General features: G+C 44.4%; 1 protein-coding gene across 1 annotated transcript in view; it reads right to left on the bottom strand.

The window, feature by feature from the left end:
- The window catches only part of LOC146008997 (uncharacterized), a 79,143-nt gene that overhangs the window by 6,648 nt on the left and 55,961 nt on the right, over positions 1-16,534 (bottom strand). The window contains exons 3-6 of the mRNA XM_083148941.1: positions 12,031-12,192; positions 10,610-10,796; positions 9,135-9,289; positions 5,362-5,480 (exon numbers count right to left, since the gene is read on the bottom strand). Of these exons, the coding sequence (XP_083005067.1) occupies positions 5,362-5,480; positions 9,135-9,289; positions 10,610-10,796; positions 12,031-12,192 (623 nt within the window). The remainder of the gene's footprint in view (positions 1-5,361; positions 5,481-9,134; positions 9,290-10,609; positions 10,797-12,030; positions 12,193-16,534) is intronic.

Below are 16,534 nucleotides of genomic sequence, written 5' to 3'. Positions count from 1 at the left end.
TAATGAGATGCGAATTTGGAAATCGCAAAAAAAAAATAGACCTGATCCTGACTGGCGATTTTGTCAGAAACATGGCGATTTTGTCAGAACCATGCACAGATCATTGTGATCTGTGTATGGTTCTTTGGTAAAATATGTTTAAAAGTTTATGTTTTGTTTTTTTTTAATCACAAAATCGCACATTTTAAAAAAAATCGTACCTTTTCATGACTAAAAAAATCGCACTTTTCATCCCGAAAATCGCCCGACATCGCACTTTCTCGCACTTTTCATGCCGGAATACACACCTCATTAAATAATCGATTTCTGTGAAAAAATGTGATTTAAAAAAACAGCGATACAGGGCGATTTGAGCAAAAATCGCATTTTCGGAAAAACGGTCAATACAATAAATCTCGCCCAGTATATATTTTTTATTTTCTTACATATGAACGTCACATCAATTGGTTCACCGTCACTTATTATTTGGAGTTGTTTTCTGGCTACAGTACTTTTCAAAGGAGGCGTTTCCAGTGATCCTCCATCAACATTGAGGCAGTACGGACTCCTTAATTGCGCCTTGGGACATTCTGTTTTCTTTTGATATTTAGATAAGCCACTTTGTGCCTACATGATTTATCTGCTTTCCTTCATACGTTGTCCATGTGAATACTAAAAGTGACAATGATAAGCCCGGCTTCCCAAACATCAGATATTGTCAGGTGAAAAACTGACGCACTGGAGGCCATGGGTAATATGGCTCTGCCATGCTCTATTTTAGGCAGGGCAATATAGGGGTAGTTGTGAACAATGTAAGGACACATATGTAAAATTAAATCCTCTTTCTATTTACTTCACATGTATTTACTTACATGAGACTAAGGGGCCTATGTATCAAATAATGGGGCAGATGTATTAAGCCTAAAGAAGAGATAAATCCAAGGGTGATAAAGAGAGATAAACATCCAGCCAATCACATCGTAACTGCCATGTTACAGGCTGTGGTTGAAATAAGTCAGTAAGGAGCTGATTGGCTGGATGTTTATCTCTCTTTATCACCCATAAGGTGTGTACACACGTACAGATTTTCTGTCTGGTCTATCTGGTGGGAACAAAAACCTGGATATGTATGGGAGCATTTGGGAGCATTTGACAATAAAAAATTTCCACCCAAATGCAGGAAAACAGGAAAAAATATATGCTTTGATACATTTGTTATATCAGAATGATTTAAACAATTTGTCTGACTGATCACTGTCTGTTTTCAAGTGTTTGGGAACAATTTTTTGATTGTCATTTGCTCCCATACATTTCCAGATTTTTGTTCCCACCAGATAGATCAGACAGAAAATCTGTACGTGTGTACGCACCTTTACATTTATCTCTTGTTAAGGCTTTATACATCTGCCCCACTATTTTCAGGATACTCACAAATACTGTTAAGGATCCGCTGGATGTACTATGGAATGAAAATTCACTGATATATCTGCTGCATTCTTCTTCATTTACAATTGCAAAAGCTTCCCCCATAGGTTTCTATGGAGGGCTGCAAGGCTGTCAGATTTACTATGCTGCAGAATTATGGGAATTTCAGAGCTCGGCCCAGACAGCTAACGCCATATGTCAATGGAGTTAGCCTGTTGTAGCCTATGGGCTACATTTTGAAGCTTCTATCGGGAGAAGCATCTGAATGCTCACTCAGTGCTTGCACAGCACTGGCGGAAGTTGCGCATGCGTAAGCTAAGTGATTGTGAAGGCAATAACTTTCCTGCTCCTATGGGACTCCTTATCCTGGCTAATCCATAATAATACATTTGAATTCCTTATGGCCATGAACTGCGGATATAAGGAATTCTAATTTTAGGGAGCTGGCCACATGTTATAATGAATAAGATCATTTAGTCTCCATCTCGATGTCATCGAGTGGATCCTCTGGTACCTTTAATGCCTTTATATAACCCCAGTCAGTTGGACAGCCATCTTATGTTAAGAGACACCTCCTGGCATCTTCTCTGATCTGCTGCTGCACCTTAGAACTTAGCATCAGATCATTATGGCTATCGGGTATCTGAGTAACCCAGAGGTTAATCAGGGTGTCCGAATTCTTGCAGCCAGGGCTATTGAAGCTGTATCTGAGGACACAGTCACTGGCTTCGGCATGCACAGAAAACAATACTGACATGCCCCAGTAGAACCCGATGCTCCCATACAACCACAGACCCATACCAATGGCGCATACAGGGGGGGTTTCTGAGTACCTGGAACCCCCCCTGACAGGCCCAAAAAATGTTTTGGGGGTGAAGAAGACAGTCCCTACAGAGGCCGTTACAATCGGTGTTGCTGGCGGATGAGACCATCAGCATGAGCTGGAGGCAGCGGCGGTGGAGAGAGGAGGCGGCTGCAGTGTTCCCTGGCTTAAGGGGCAGGTGTAGGGGCACGGAGGGGAGAGCAGGAGGAGGCAGCTGTCTGTGGAGGATTATCCTTCAAACGGGCTTAGGGGTCAGGGGAAGGAGGGGAGAGGAGGAGGCGGTGGTGCTCCCTGCCCGGCTTAAGAGGCGGGGATAGGGGCACGGAGGGGAGAGCAGGAGGAGGCAGCTGTCTGTGGAGGATTATCCTTCCACCGGGCTTAGGGGTCGGGAGACGGAGGGGAGAGGAGGAGGAGGAGGCGGTGGTGCTCCCTGCCTGGCTTAAGAGGCGGGGATAGGGGCACGGAGGGGAGAGCAGGAGGAGGCAGCTGTCTGAGTAGGTCCATTCTTCTGCCGGGCTTAGGGGTCGGGAGACGGAGAGGAGGAGGAGGCAGTGGTGCTCCCTTCCCGGCTTAAGAAGCGGGTGTAGGGGCACGGAGGGGAGAGCAGGAGGAGGCAGCTGCCTGTGGAGGTTCATCCTTCTGCCGGGCTTAGGAGTCGGGGGTAGAGATGGGTCGTTCGCGAACGAAGCGGGTCTTTTGAATGGATCCCTTAAAAGACTGAGGGAGCCGCCGATCCCAAAAAGGTGAACCGTCCTTCTTTTACTTTCAGTTTCGTACAATGCATTTGTCTGATCTCAGCACTGCCACCTGTGGCAGCTGAGACGTACTAACTCTGGAGACTGAGTGCAGTGCTGCGACTGCAAGTAAAAGAAATAACAAGGCTGCTGCTGCTAGGGATGGCCATCGGTGCAGACGCCATCGATGGTTGCCAACGATGGCGATTCTGCACCCAGCCATCGATCAGTGTTTTACTCAGTCGTGTATGTTCTTATTTGTTCAGCTCACTGGTTTAAAAAAATAAAAAGTAAAAAAAAAAAAATTATTGTAAGACAAATTATGCTTCTTTATTATCAAATTACCCCTTCTTTCAAAGTAAACCGGGGAGGCGTGAAAAGATCCGGATCTTTTCACGGGCTGTGCTTCCGGATCCCAGCTCTCATCAGTGACCCTTTTGCCCATCTTTAGTCGGGGGACGGAGGGGAGAGGAGGATGAGGTGGCGGTTCTCCCTTCCTAGCTTAAGGGGCGGGGTAGAGGCACGGACGGAGGGGAGAGCAGGAGGAGATGCTCCCTTACGCCGGGCTTAGGGGTTGGGGAAACGGAGGGGAGAGGAAGAGGAAGAGGAAGCAGAGACCGGCGAAGGTGCTCCCTTCCCGCAGTTAAGGGTCTGGTGAGGGGGGATAGAGGGGAGCTGCACGCAGGTACTGTACTATGTAGCAGCCAGCTGTCTGTGGGGTGGGATAGCAGGCAGGCAGGCATTAGGCTCCATGCTGCTGGCCGTCAGTGTGAGCTACTTTCAGTCCTCCCCTGTCAGCAGCTTTCTTTCAGTGTGATTGGCTCCCTGCACTCATGTAACATACATTGTAGTGCAGAGGAGCCCAGCTAGGGATGGCCATCGTTGCCATTGTCATTGATGGTTGCCATTGATGGCAATTCTGCAACTGGCCATCGATAGTGCTATACTATGCAATGGATGACCATCGATATTTTTACATATCGATGGTCATCCATTGTGTTTAATTGTTTGGCCTGTGGGCCAATGAAAACACTGGGGCAGGGCTTTGTGGGTGTCGGGGGTGGAGCTATGCTCCGTGTCCCAGCACTTTGAAAAAAAAAACCATTGTTTTGCTGTTCCATTGATGGAGGGAAACCATCTGGTTCTCCCCCATCGATGGCAAAAGTATTTGACATCGGCCATGAACCATCGATGATTTCGAATCATCGATGGTCGATGGCCATCCCTAAGCCCAGAATCCACCACACGGACGCCGTCATGTGGTAACCCAGCTGCAGCTTGATGCAGTGTGTGTGTGGGGGTGCAAACAAGTTTCCGCTACCGCAGAAGGAAGAGGACATTACTGCGAGGCACTGGTGTCGCTGTCTGGACACCAACAAGCAGATGGTGATGCCCTTGCCCTGCTTCCTTCAGCGGTGGTGAGTAGAAATAGGAATTTTGGGGCCTTCACCCCCTCAAGTGCTATCAATCCCCCCCCCCCCCCCCCCCATGTAGAAACATAAACCATATGCTCTGTGGCCTGCATTCTATCACACGCTCTATAACACCGATTCACTCCCTCACCCTGTGACCTACATTCTATCACACTGACAACCCTCTCTCACCCTGTGGCCTGCGCTCTAACACATTGACGTGCCCACTCACCCTGCAGCCTGTGTTCTATTACATTAACGCCCTCCCTCACCCTGTGGCCTGCTCTCTATCACACTGATGCGCTCTTTCACTCCACTGCCTGCCCTCGCTTACCCTGCACTATATCACACTGATGCACACCCTCACACTGTGGCCTGCACTATATCACACTGATGCACACCCTCACCCTGTGGCCTGCACTATATCACACTGATGCACACCCTCACACTGTGGCCTGGGCTCTATCACAGCCTGTGTTCTATCACACCAATGCCCTTCCGCACCCTGTGGCCATTTTTGGAGGGGCGCAGGGTCTCTATAATGCTGTGAGAGACTCTGCGCCTCCACAGCACTGCTCTCCCCCTGCCACATCGCCCCCCTCTAATGGTGTTAAAAAAATTAATCTCTGTTAAAGTGCTGCGACGGTAATGCAATAATAATGCTTTAATGCGCCCAGCATTATACGGTCTACACACACACACACACACACACACGTATATATCTGGAAACCCCCCCTTGTGTATGCGTAGATAAAAGAAAACAAAGAAGTGTGGAAACCTTGCTCCAGCGACTCTTATGCTTCTATATGAGCTTTACAGTGTGACTGATAACTTTTATTAATGCTTCAATATATTAAAATGAAATGGCCGGTGTGCCGGACATAATCCCATTTGGGAAAAAATTCTCAGTAACAGGAATGACATAAGAGAGATGATGTACAACATTAATTTTTCTCCGAATATATTGAAAACCAGTATTCCATCTTACCGGTAAAGCTGCGGGCAGGATCTCTTTAGTGATGCGGAGGATAATCCCAGTTTATTCTGATTCCTATTTTTGGTCTTCTTAAGAAGATCTCGGACTCGTCCCCATGGGTGCAGATCAAACTAAAGATAACAAATAGCGGTCAGTTCATAACGTAAGGTACGCCTGGCGACATCCAAGCCCTCCAATCACTATGAGCCAATAGAAAACACAACAAAGCTATATAGAACTGACTTGTATTATTAGACTGCTGATATTAATATGATATTTAATACCATAACTTCAACACTAGTTACTACAGTAAGGCATACCTGGCCCCATATTACAAGATCTACTGCAAATATTGGTTAACAGATTATGGGCCATATTCAATGCGGCCGATGAGGGGGTTAAACGGTGGGGATCGCCGAAAACAAGCGACCCTCGCCGCTTAACCCCTGCGCCGGCCACTCACCCTACTCTACATTCCGATAGAATCATCGCTGTCAGATGATGGCGAGGATTCCCCCAAACAGCGAGGCTCGCGGCTATTGCAGGGAACCCACTGTATTTAGCCACAAGCCTCACTGTTTTAGCAGCCGCACACGCCGTTTCTACAAAAACCTAGCGAGGTGGAAACGGCGTGTGCAGGGGGGTCAGTTGAACACTGATCGTGCAAGCTGTGACAGGGAGCAGTCAGTACTGCTCGCTGCCACAGCTTCTAAAAGTCATTGAATATACCCCTATACCACAATCACATTCACCAAGTATATAGCAATGATTTTAATAAGACCAGAACTATATATAATATAATATATATAATCTTACCCTGGGTTATATTTTGATAAAACCTTTTATGATCCCAGCTGCTAATTTTTTTGAAGCATTTCCATTGTATACGGTAAGTAATAATATTATTTTTACCATGGAGCAATATTCAGTATTTATTTATATTACTCACTTACTACAGCACTTGTGCATTGCTAACAGGCTGTTCCTGCCAGAGATCTCATGTTGAGTTGAAAGCAAATACTGCAAGGTTTATGCAAGTTGTGACAATAATGGAGGAATGTCTGAACTTGCAAAAGAATAAGATAAAAACATCTGTATTTTTTTCTACGAAGCCTGGTTGACAGTCCCTGAACTTATAAGATGTTACCCCACTTCTTAGAGGCTAAATAGTCTTAAAGGGCATACACACGGAGAGATTTTGTGCTCTTATCTAAAGTATGAACAGATCACTTTCTGTGGGGGGTATGCAATATGCCGCCGCTATTTCTGACGTGGGAAATAGTGGCGGCTCCCTATTCAATGCTGTCATTAATGACAGCATTGATGCGGAATCACGGCAGAACGGGCCCGACTTCAGAAGCTGTCGAGCCCGTTCTGCCAATAATGGCCGTGGATTGTCGTTATCCAGGCCGCAGATTGACAATCCACGGCAGTTTTCGCGGCCATGCCCCCTTTGCACCCATCGGCAGGCGGGACATCAAATCCCGTCTGTCGTTATGCGGTCGATCTGACCGCAAACAGGCCAGGATCATGGCTGTCAGCGGGGATCGACAGCCATGATCCCAGATTGCATACCCCCCCATGTATTGCCCCCAAGCAATGGCGATGCGCAGTCCCACACACCGCTTTCGCCCGCTAGTTAAGTCAGTCCATGCAATCAGAATCTAGTCAAATTGCTTAGCAAATGACTGCAAATCACTCTATGTGTACAGAATAAGCGATATTGGTCGCAATCTACATCATCCTGAACCATTACCCTGCTTTTTTTTTTTTTTTTATAATTGTTTAGCAAAATCGCTTAGCAAAATCGCTTAGCTCACATCGCTTGTATGGGCTCTCTAGTAGAAATCACCTACCCTAAATAGCTTAGCACCACTCAACCTGTGTAGGCCCCTTTTACGCTTATATTTTATGCTGGTGCTAGTATACCTGTATTGTCACCAAATGTAAATACGTAAATGAGATATTGCTGTGAGGAGAAGTACAGGGTACATAAACAGAGCTGCATCAGCCTATGGGGGGTATTCAATGTCAAGGCCACGGCTGTCGGAGCTAGCGTGACAGCCGTGCCCCTGTCCCGTTCTCGATTTGCTCGCCTGGAGCTCGGCAGTCGGGATTCACTGTCCCGGCCGCCGAGGGGCGATAAGGGGGCGTGGCCGCAAGCTGAGGACGGAAATAAACGAGCTCCAGCCGGCTTTTCTCGGCAGAACGAGCCCGACAGCTTGTGATGTCGGGCTCGTTCTGCCAAGAACCCCTGTTCAATGCTGTCGGGGAAGACAGCATAGGGCCCGCAGCCATCTCCCCCGTCTGAAATAAATATTAGAGTGGCAGAAAACTGCAGGATTTGGTGCTATTAAATATGGTTTAGGTAAGATGAGGAAAAGCACATGAGGGAGGGTCTTGCTCATGAAAGTTTGAAATTGCATCGAAATTGGTGGAATTGAGCCCAAATCATTCTGGTGTGCATCCAGCATAACTGTAATTCAGATTCACTTGTCTGTGGTGAAAAATAATTTGATGCCCAAACATAGATAATAATAATCTTAAACAGATACAGAAAAATGATAATGTAATAACTGAACAATTCCTTGTAACTGGGTGCTCTCTTTAATATTTCCAACCAGGTAACCAGGCAATTTATCTATCCTCCTCAGCAGTACAGTATGTAGTGTGCATTCTCAGGCAGACTCGTAGAACATACATTTAAAGACCTGTATAAGTGACTCACGGTCAGTCTTATTTTATCTATACTATCCATTAGTTGTTCATTATTAGTTAATATATGAGCGTAATGCAGACCTTTATTGTGATGGCTTAAACTCTAAGCTTCCCTGAGCCCAGACACAAATGTACGCTGCATACAGCTGCATACACATACCATTCCCAGAATTCTATTAAACCCATTTGGAAAAAGATGCTTCATGCCTGTTTATCCAGCTGTGTGTTTTCTATGTAAATACAATTCACGCTCCAGATGATAGCTTGTGTTGAATTTGTTATTACATAGTTTATCCTGTTATTGTGTAGAAGCTTAGCATGTCTGAAAATGTACAGGTAGTCCAAAATGTAAACTCCGATTGCAAATATATGAATAATCTGCAAGTACCGTATATTAGACATTACTTATAAAAACCTGAAATCGTTTTTTTCCGCAGATGTAGATAATCGTTGCCAATTTCTGAGCAGATGAGTGATGATACATAATTTTACATGTAGGCTTATTTTTGCCTTTTAAGTGATTGCCCCTTTTAAAAAAAAAATGTCCGAGTTCGGCTATCATCCCGCACGGTTGGCGTACTCGGCAGGATTATATTTGGCTCATTCTCTTGCGGACATTTGAACTGCTTGTTTTAAATAAGTGATAGAGCAAAAGTTATGACTGATTTTGAGTCGATCGTAGCGGCAATGTCTAAAGCAGTGAAGCACAGAGTACGAGTTGAGACACATAGGAGACACACAGCCTATAAAAATGTTTTGGGAGTTCCTGGACAGTGGTTGGTATATGGCTCAGGATATACGGCAGGTGCAAATTTCAATGGTGCATCATAAGACGGTATTTCAGAGTATACAGGCGCTGAAAGTGGATGTCTCAGCCCTTGCACACTTGGACATATGGATGTACACCAGAGACAGGATTTGTAGCGGCATTTACATAAAGGTAAGAGGTGCAGACAGCAATGCGGCTGTGTACTACTTCAAATGTGTCCGTGCTGGTAAACATGACACAAAAACAACACAGACACAACAAATAGATATCGGCAATTAACGATAAAACCTTTACAAACCTTTTTCATATCTTGTTCAGATTGTGCAAAGGTGTCGCTGTAGTTCCTGTCCCATGCCAGCTTACTCTCCTTGTCTTCATATTTCAGTTTACTAAAGGTTTTCCTTAGCCCCAGTATGGAAGGACTTCTCCAGCCATCAGTCTGTGCCGGATTCCCTGGAGCAAGAAACACGATGGAGATGATGATATTGTGAATGACGAGTGGTGGTTAATGACTATAGAACACGATGGAGCTTCAACAATATAATAACGCATTTCAATGTCATGGCTAAATCCCCTCTGAAGGGCTCTATTTAGCAAACAGAAATATGTCTTTTCCCCAGAATTTTTGCTGTAGGAAGAGCATTTTTCTTTTATCCCTATTTACAGAGAAGAAAACTACGATGAAATTGAGGATTTCCTTGTGTTTTGTATGTTACACAGATTTTCTTATCGCTTCTCTACCTCATGCATCCCCATAGGTCTCAGTGGGGGCTGATTAGTTACGCTATGTATGGAAAAAGAGACAATCAGCAGCGGTGTAAAATGCGGTTAACCTGTGTCCCTTTACACAGGACTACTACCCAGATCCTGACCAGGGTAGAACACAGACAGGACCTGGGTAGAGGACAGTGTAAATGGGGGAAGCCCAAACTCCAGACCACAGCATCCTGCGGTCAACATGGAGGTTGGGCGGGGGCAGACAGCAGCGAAGGCAGGGAGGAGGTGAATGAATGCCTGTGTGTAGCAGACATTCACCTCGCGGATGGGGGCTGGGGGCAGCCCAGCAGCTTACCTTGGTGATAGGCTTGCCCCCAGCGCAATGATCAGCATTCCCAGCGGGGTAATCGTCGGTCCCAGCGCTTGGAGATGATGTCATCTCCAAGCGCCGCCCAAGTTTACACTGCAGGTAGGCACCGCAGTGTAAATGGTGCAAATCCCTGATTCGACCTGGCTTGGATCCGTGTTCCAAATGCCCGGTCAGATCCAGGATTTCGGTGCAAAAAGGGTTTTACTAAGATGGGAGTTCTGTTAGAGGGCGTGGCTTGGCCATTAATGGAGTAGGCAGCAGACTGCCTAAGCTCCCTGCATTAATCCTGACATCAGTCGCTAAATAATACAGTAGTATAAGACTAAGGAGGTGGCTCATGTCTATTTGGTGTCAGTAGTTTCTAGTGTAAGGCCATATGCTCTAAAAAATGCTGATATGTTTGCCTGATCTTTTTGTTTTCCTATATGCTCACTTTATCAGGCTCAGTATAAGGGACAGCCTGTATAGAATAAATGATTAAGCAATAATAGCACATCTCAACCATATAAAGTAGATTAAATATGGCTGCTTGGTGGAAAAATACTGGATAAAACTCAAGCAACACATTTTTTGCTGATAGAACATAATGAAAAAAATCAAATGAAAGCTTGTACTACATATTTATATATCTCCATTGAATTTTATCACGATGCATTAAATCAGACAAATTGTGATTCAAAACCAACCTTTGTAGCCAAACCTTTCATTGTTAATGCCAATTTCTGGGATCATGGAAAGGTCAGATTGGTTTCCACTTTGTACAAACATACTGTGCGGCCGGTTCCTCCTTACAGGAAAATGCCTTTTAGCCTCCTGGTACGGACTGAGGGAAACATTCGCTGCTCCACAGGAGCAATGCTGTCGAAAGTACTCCTACACCAAGAAGAGAGCTGTTACATCTCAATCCTTCCAGTCAGTGCAGTGATATCATGCTCACATTGCTGGCATTCCAAACCTAAGCTCTTTCTAATGGAATTCCTGGGTCTCCTAACTTACCATTTTCTTCATACCCTCTTTGGGTAGACAGGCAGAGTGATTGATTATTTGACTATTTGTATACTTTAACCTGCATTTATGAGCATCATTTGAAGTATGTTTGTGTTTTGGGTTATCTAAGTTCTATGTTATCTGCTTTTTGCCTCATGCCTGTAGTATAATGAACTCATCAAACATTGATTTGAATGTACACACACTGACAATAAGCACAGAGCAGGTTTAGATACTTAAGGTGCAACTAATGATCTAAATGGATGTTATTATTAATATTTATATGTATAGCATCAACACAATACTACGTGCTTTAAAATTGAAGAACACTAATAAACCAAGGCTGGATATTATTATGCAGACACTAATAAACCAAGGCTGGATATTATTATGCAGACAATGTGGTAACAGGGCCCACTTTAGTACATACGCACAGATCTCCTGCACCATGATTCTGCTAGTGTCTACGGCAGAGATGTGTGTGTTTGTGTGTTTCTTAGGTTATATAGCCTATAGGCTCCACTGGGGAAAGTACCGATGTGAAGACCTGCGTTATGAAACACATATATTTCATCCTAACCCTATATTCTATATCCACTTCTATCCCATCTGTTTCGGTGCGGGACGGCGGTGGGTCGCGTTACAAGCCCATAGGCTTCTATGGGGCATCGCCAGATTTTTCTGGCGATGCCCCCCATCGTGTTTACCCGGCGGGGGGTGCTTAGAGCATCCCAAAATGCTGTAAAAACCCAGATAACGAGGTTTTTACCACATTTTTAGTTTAGAGAATCTCCCCCAATGTCTCGTACTGTCACTGTTTTCTTGTTTCACTTATTTGTCAATGTACTTTGTGAATAATAATAATAATAATAATAATAATAATGCTCCAGCCAATCAGATCCTAACTGTCCATTTACATAGTGGAGCTGATTGGCTGGTGCATTATCACCTTGCACATAACGTCCTTTATAGGTATCACTTCTCCAAGCTTCATACATTTACCCCATTGTCACAAGATAATTCTTAACTACAGATAGGTATCCACCAATTTGATTCACTTACAGTATACTTATTTGTGCTCATAGCCAAAAATGGTAATTGTCATGGTACTGTACTCTACCTCTTTCATCTGTTTCATGCGATCTTCTTTTTGTAAGGTAAAGATTTGCTTTTGTAGTTTTAGGTTATGCTCTTGAAGCTGCCCAATTTTTTCTATGAGTTGACATATGTGTTCCAAGTATCCAAGGCCTGACCCAAGCACCTTAGATGCTCCTTGGTTTACCTGCAATTGAAACGAGATAAGAATTTAGAATTAATGAATGAAAGAAATTAAAAACTAATACAGCCAGTTTATGCATTTACTACTGCTACAAATGTGACCATTTAATGATTAAAATTATAATGCGATTTTTTATTATTTCCTTTTACAGCACTGCTACTGCAATTAATGGCCATAGAGGAAGCGTGCGTCACTCCAGGGCTATTAAGAAGCAAAACGTTTTTCCTTTTCGTTAAAAAAAAAATTGAGAACTACAAGGAGGTGTCTCTGAGAGTTACAGGGAAAGGAAGGGATCACTGCATTTAACCAGATAAAGAGTGTTACAAGGTTATATCAACAAAAGATGTGTAATGATGCGTGGCTGACCTCATGGCAGAGTGCTGGGAACAGGCCACATTTACCTCTGTGTCCTAGGGTCAAACACCCTACTTGTTGTCACCTTTGGCCTATTTTCTGCTAACACACTGTAGAACCCCAGCACACAGATGTTCCCTTTCAGTGACTGAGGATTCATCTGATAAACTAGGATGCAGTTACCTGTCATTGGAATTATTATTATTATTATTATTATTATTATTATTATTATTATTATTATTATTCTTATGTGATATTTATCCTATCTCTATCTATACTTACCTACTTATTGTACCTCCTCTCTGGGAGAAGCTCGTAGAGGACACTCTCTGCACTATTTCGGGGGGGGGGGGGGTCATTTTAGCTTTGATACCTCCGCCTGCGAATGCCGGTATTTGACTGGTGATGGAGGGGGCTGCAGGGACTGATGTGGGGTTCCAGGTAAATGTGGGAGGCTTGCCCACTCTTCCAGGGCGTTGGGAGGGGACCCAATTTTTGGAAAACCTTTCTGGGCATTCCAGGAGGGTAGGCAAGTATGTCTATACCAAAAGGTTGTCTTACACATATATACTCCAAGAGTATCAGTAGTAGCCATACACTGTCCGCATAGTTCCCTAACAGTTCATATTTTATAGACTGGTGAGGATCTTTAGTATCAGTATCAATTAGTAATGCAAACACCTGTGCACTAGCTGAGAGCAGTGGTGCTGACAGGGCCCAGGGGGCAGCTACTAATAACCAGGGCCTAGGCTTGCTACACTAAGCATCAGCTGCAGCCTGTAACGTACTGATCACACTGAGGCTGCATAGAGGGGAAGCGGGATGGATTTCTTTTGTAGCATCTGATGATCTGTTTAATAAAGTTTTTTTTATTGTTGTTTATTGTAACAGCAACACTTCTCAGCACACATGGCCCCTACGTTGTAATGGCAGCCCATCCTGATCATCAACTAGTGAGGGTGGATTTAGAAACTACAGCTTGTGAATGGGGTCGGAGAGAAGATTATTATGAGGGAGGTGCTACTGGGAATAATAAGATTAGTTTAATGAAGATTGGGTTATTTGTAATGTTGAATAATTAATAATAGTGTAATAACTATGTGCCATTTACATTTTGCCCATGGCGCTAAAACCCCTAGTTACTGCTCTGCTGATGCCAGTCACTGATGCTCACTGCATTATATTTTAGTCACTGATGTTATCACATTAAACTGTCAATTTAAAGTAGGGTGGGCAAATTAGATGAGTGAATGAAGACAGTAGCCAAAACCAATCATGCAGACCACACCTCAACAGCACTGGTCATGCCTCTGCCACCCCACAGATGCACACAGGGGCGCCTACAGGTTGGCCTGGACCCAGTAGTATGGAGGAGGCGTGGCTGCCATGAGGGGTATGACCATGCACCGCGGAACAAAAAACTAACTTGTGAACGTGGGGGGGAATCTGAGCAGTGTGTGCTGGGCTGGGGAGAGAGGCCGTGCAGTAGCGGCAGTCGGATCTCTCTCCCCACTGCTCAGCTCTTTGCTAGGGGGAAGGGGGGGAGCAGGACCCGGGCCCCTCCATTTGACCCAAGCAAAAAGTACCCGCTCCCCCCTCTTGGCGCCACTGGACACACATAGACATCTCTGGTAACACCTCCTGCCATGTGGGCCTTAATCTGGCACTGATGCCAGGTGATGAGGTAATTCACTGTGAATTTGTGGCATTAGACAATGGTAGAATATGCAAAGCTATAACACACACACACACACACACACACACACACACACACACACACACACACACACACACACACTTGGGCCTCCACTTCTGAATGGGGTGATGAGTAAACCATCATGTATGAGACCTAGAGACCCAGCAATGTAGACTAGCAACTAACTAAAGTACAGTTATGCCACCTGCGCTGAATTTAAAAGAAAATATATTTTCATTTACCAAATACACATTAGCCCTGTCCCTGCTGCCAATGTCATCAGCTGAACTCATTCTGTGGAAACAGGCCGTGCTCATTTTTTGTTAGATACTTCATCGCCATCTACAAAAGCAGGAAGTGAACTCGTAGCTTTCCCATAACAAACGCACTATTAGGGAAATGCCAAACCAATGACTTTCCGTTCTCTGCATTATGTGTGGACTAGCGAGAAGATCAAATGTTCAACAACAATAAAACCCGGGGCGCACGATGACCGCACAGGAATTAGGGAGATGCCTTACCTAGGCAGAGTTACACAAGTTCATTACTCATTCATTTACAAACTAAATAACAGTGTTCCTGCCTTACAGTGGCTATAATAAAAAGATCCCCACTTATTAATAATAATAATAATAATAATAATAAACTAAATACATTTTTTTTATATACAGTATATATATATATATATATATATATATATATATATATATATATATATAGAGATAGTTTCTGATGTACATCTAGAGCAATCTACAGAGTTAATATAAATAACTAAGTATATTGAAGGTCACCTATGTAGGATTACAGTGTTTGATGATAAGACAAGATAGAGCTATGTGGTCTCAGCACTGGGAACTACTTTATGGAAGCCTGACCCTGCGACTCATCCTAAGGGGCAGAGGTACTAAGCCTCGGAGAGTAATAAATTGTAGAGGACTAAATAGGATTATTCAGACCTGATCGCTGCTGTGGGAATTCACCCGGCAGCCGTTTATGAAACGACTGCACAAGCACATGGACCGTAGCGTGCGTGCAAGAGGCTAAATGGCGCCAAAAATCAGTGATCACTGTATTCGCAAGCCGTTCACAAATGGGCTCTATATAATGTAATATGGAGTCTGCTTTTTATCATGTAATATGGGGTAAGCTGTGTAATATGCTGCTGTGTGTTATATGGGGTGGCTGTGTATAATGCACTATGGGCCTTATTCAGACCTGCACCCACCGCCCCACCAAACTCCTGCCTCACCCCACTGCATGAATCCCACATTACCATGCCGGTGGGTTTGTACTCTTACACATTCACTCGCATTCGGCCACATGGGAGAAAAATCATTCGATGGTTGCTACCAACAAATTATTCCCCCCCCCCATCGCAGATAAAACTCAGTCTAAACTGACTTTTATCCTGGACGGACATGGTCGAATTCTGGGCGGGAGCTGATGTCAGCCGCCTGCCCCAAGTAGGCGTAGACGCACCTGTGTTCGCAGGGGTATGCCCAGCTTTTCTATTGGTCCCCCCATAAAACTCTGGGCATTCCCCTGCTACCACCCCCTGCCATCCTGTACTGGAATGAATGCAGCAGCTCATGTGCAGCACATAATTAGGGTGTTTTTCGTGAAAATTACCCCAATTTGACTGCAGAGTGGCATTGCAAGGACAGAGCTTTCTCGCAATCTCTGTCACTACAAGTGATAATTGAAGATACATCCATGCTATGTAATCAATTATCGCAATGCAGTTTGATACAATATTATCTCAGCACACACACATCTGAGGATTCGGTTAGTGATAAATCAGCCCCTAAGTACATCTCCCTCCTGACTTTTGCACCTATGTCAACCACCCACAAGTTCCTAAAATCCAGGGCCTTGTTATAAAACACAATAATCCCTATGGCTGTATGCATTTTTATATAAGGTTTCTCGTGTCCACTTATATGGAACCACTTATAAAACAGAACACACAAGCGAGTCCTGAAAGTATCAGTGCAGGGCAGTATGGATGGTGTAATGCAGCGGTTCTCAAACTGTGGGTCTTGACCCCAAAGTGGGTCCCGGCCTTCTCAGCATGGGGTCGTGACTCCATGTTGCTGACCATCGGGCTGATGACTTTTCTGATCTCAGTTAGTGATTCGAGGAGTCTGAAATATCTGTTGAAATGTCTGTTACTTCAGACTCCTCCCATCATATTGTGCCTCCACAATGCTGCCATGTATGTGCTGTCTGCTGACTACACATGTGATGTGATGACCTTCTGCAGTAACTTGCTGGGGTCCTGTCATTATTTTTATT

This window comes from Crinia signifera, chromosome 6 (assembly GCF_055691185.1).
Source record: "Crinia signifera chromosome 6, ASM5569118v1, whole genome shotgun sequence".
NCBI classification, from domain to species: domain Eukaryota; kingdom Metazoa; phylum Chordata; class Amphibia; order Anura; family Myobatrachidae; genus Crinia; species Crinia signifera.
This window is presented reverse-complemented; position numbering and strand designations above follow the sequence as displayed.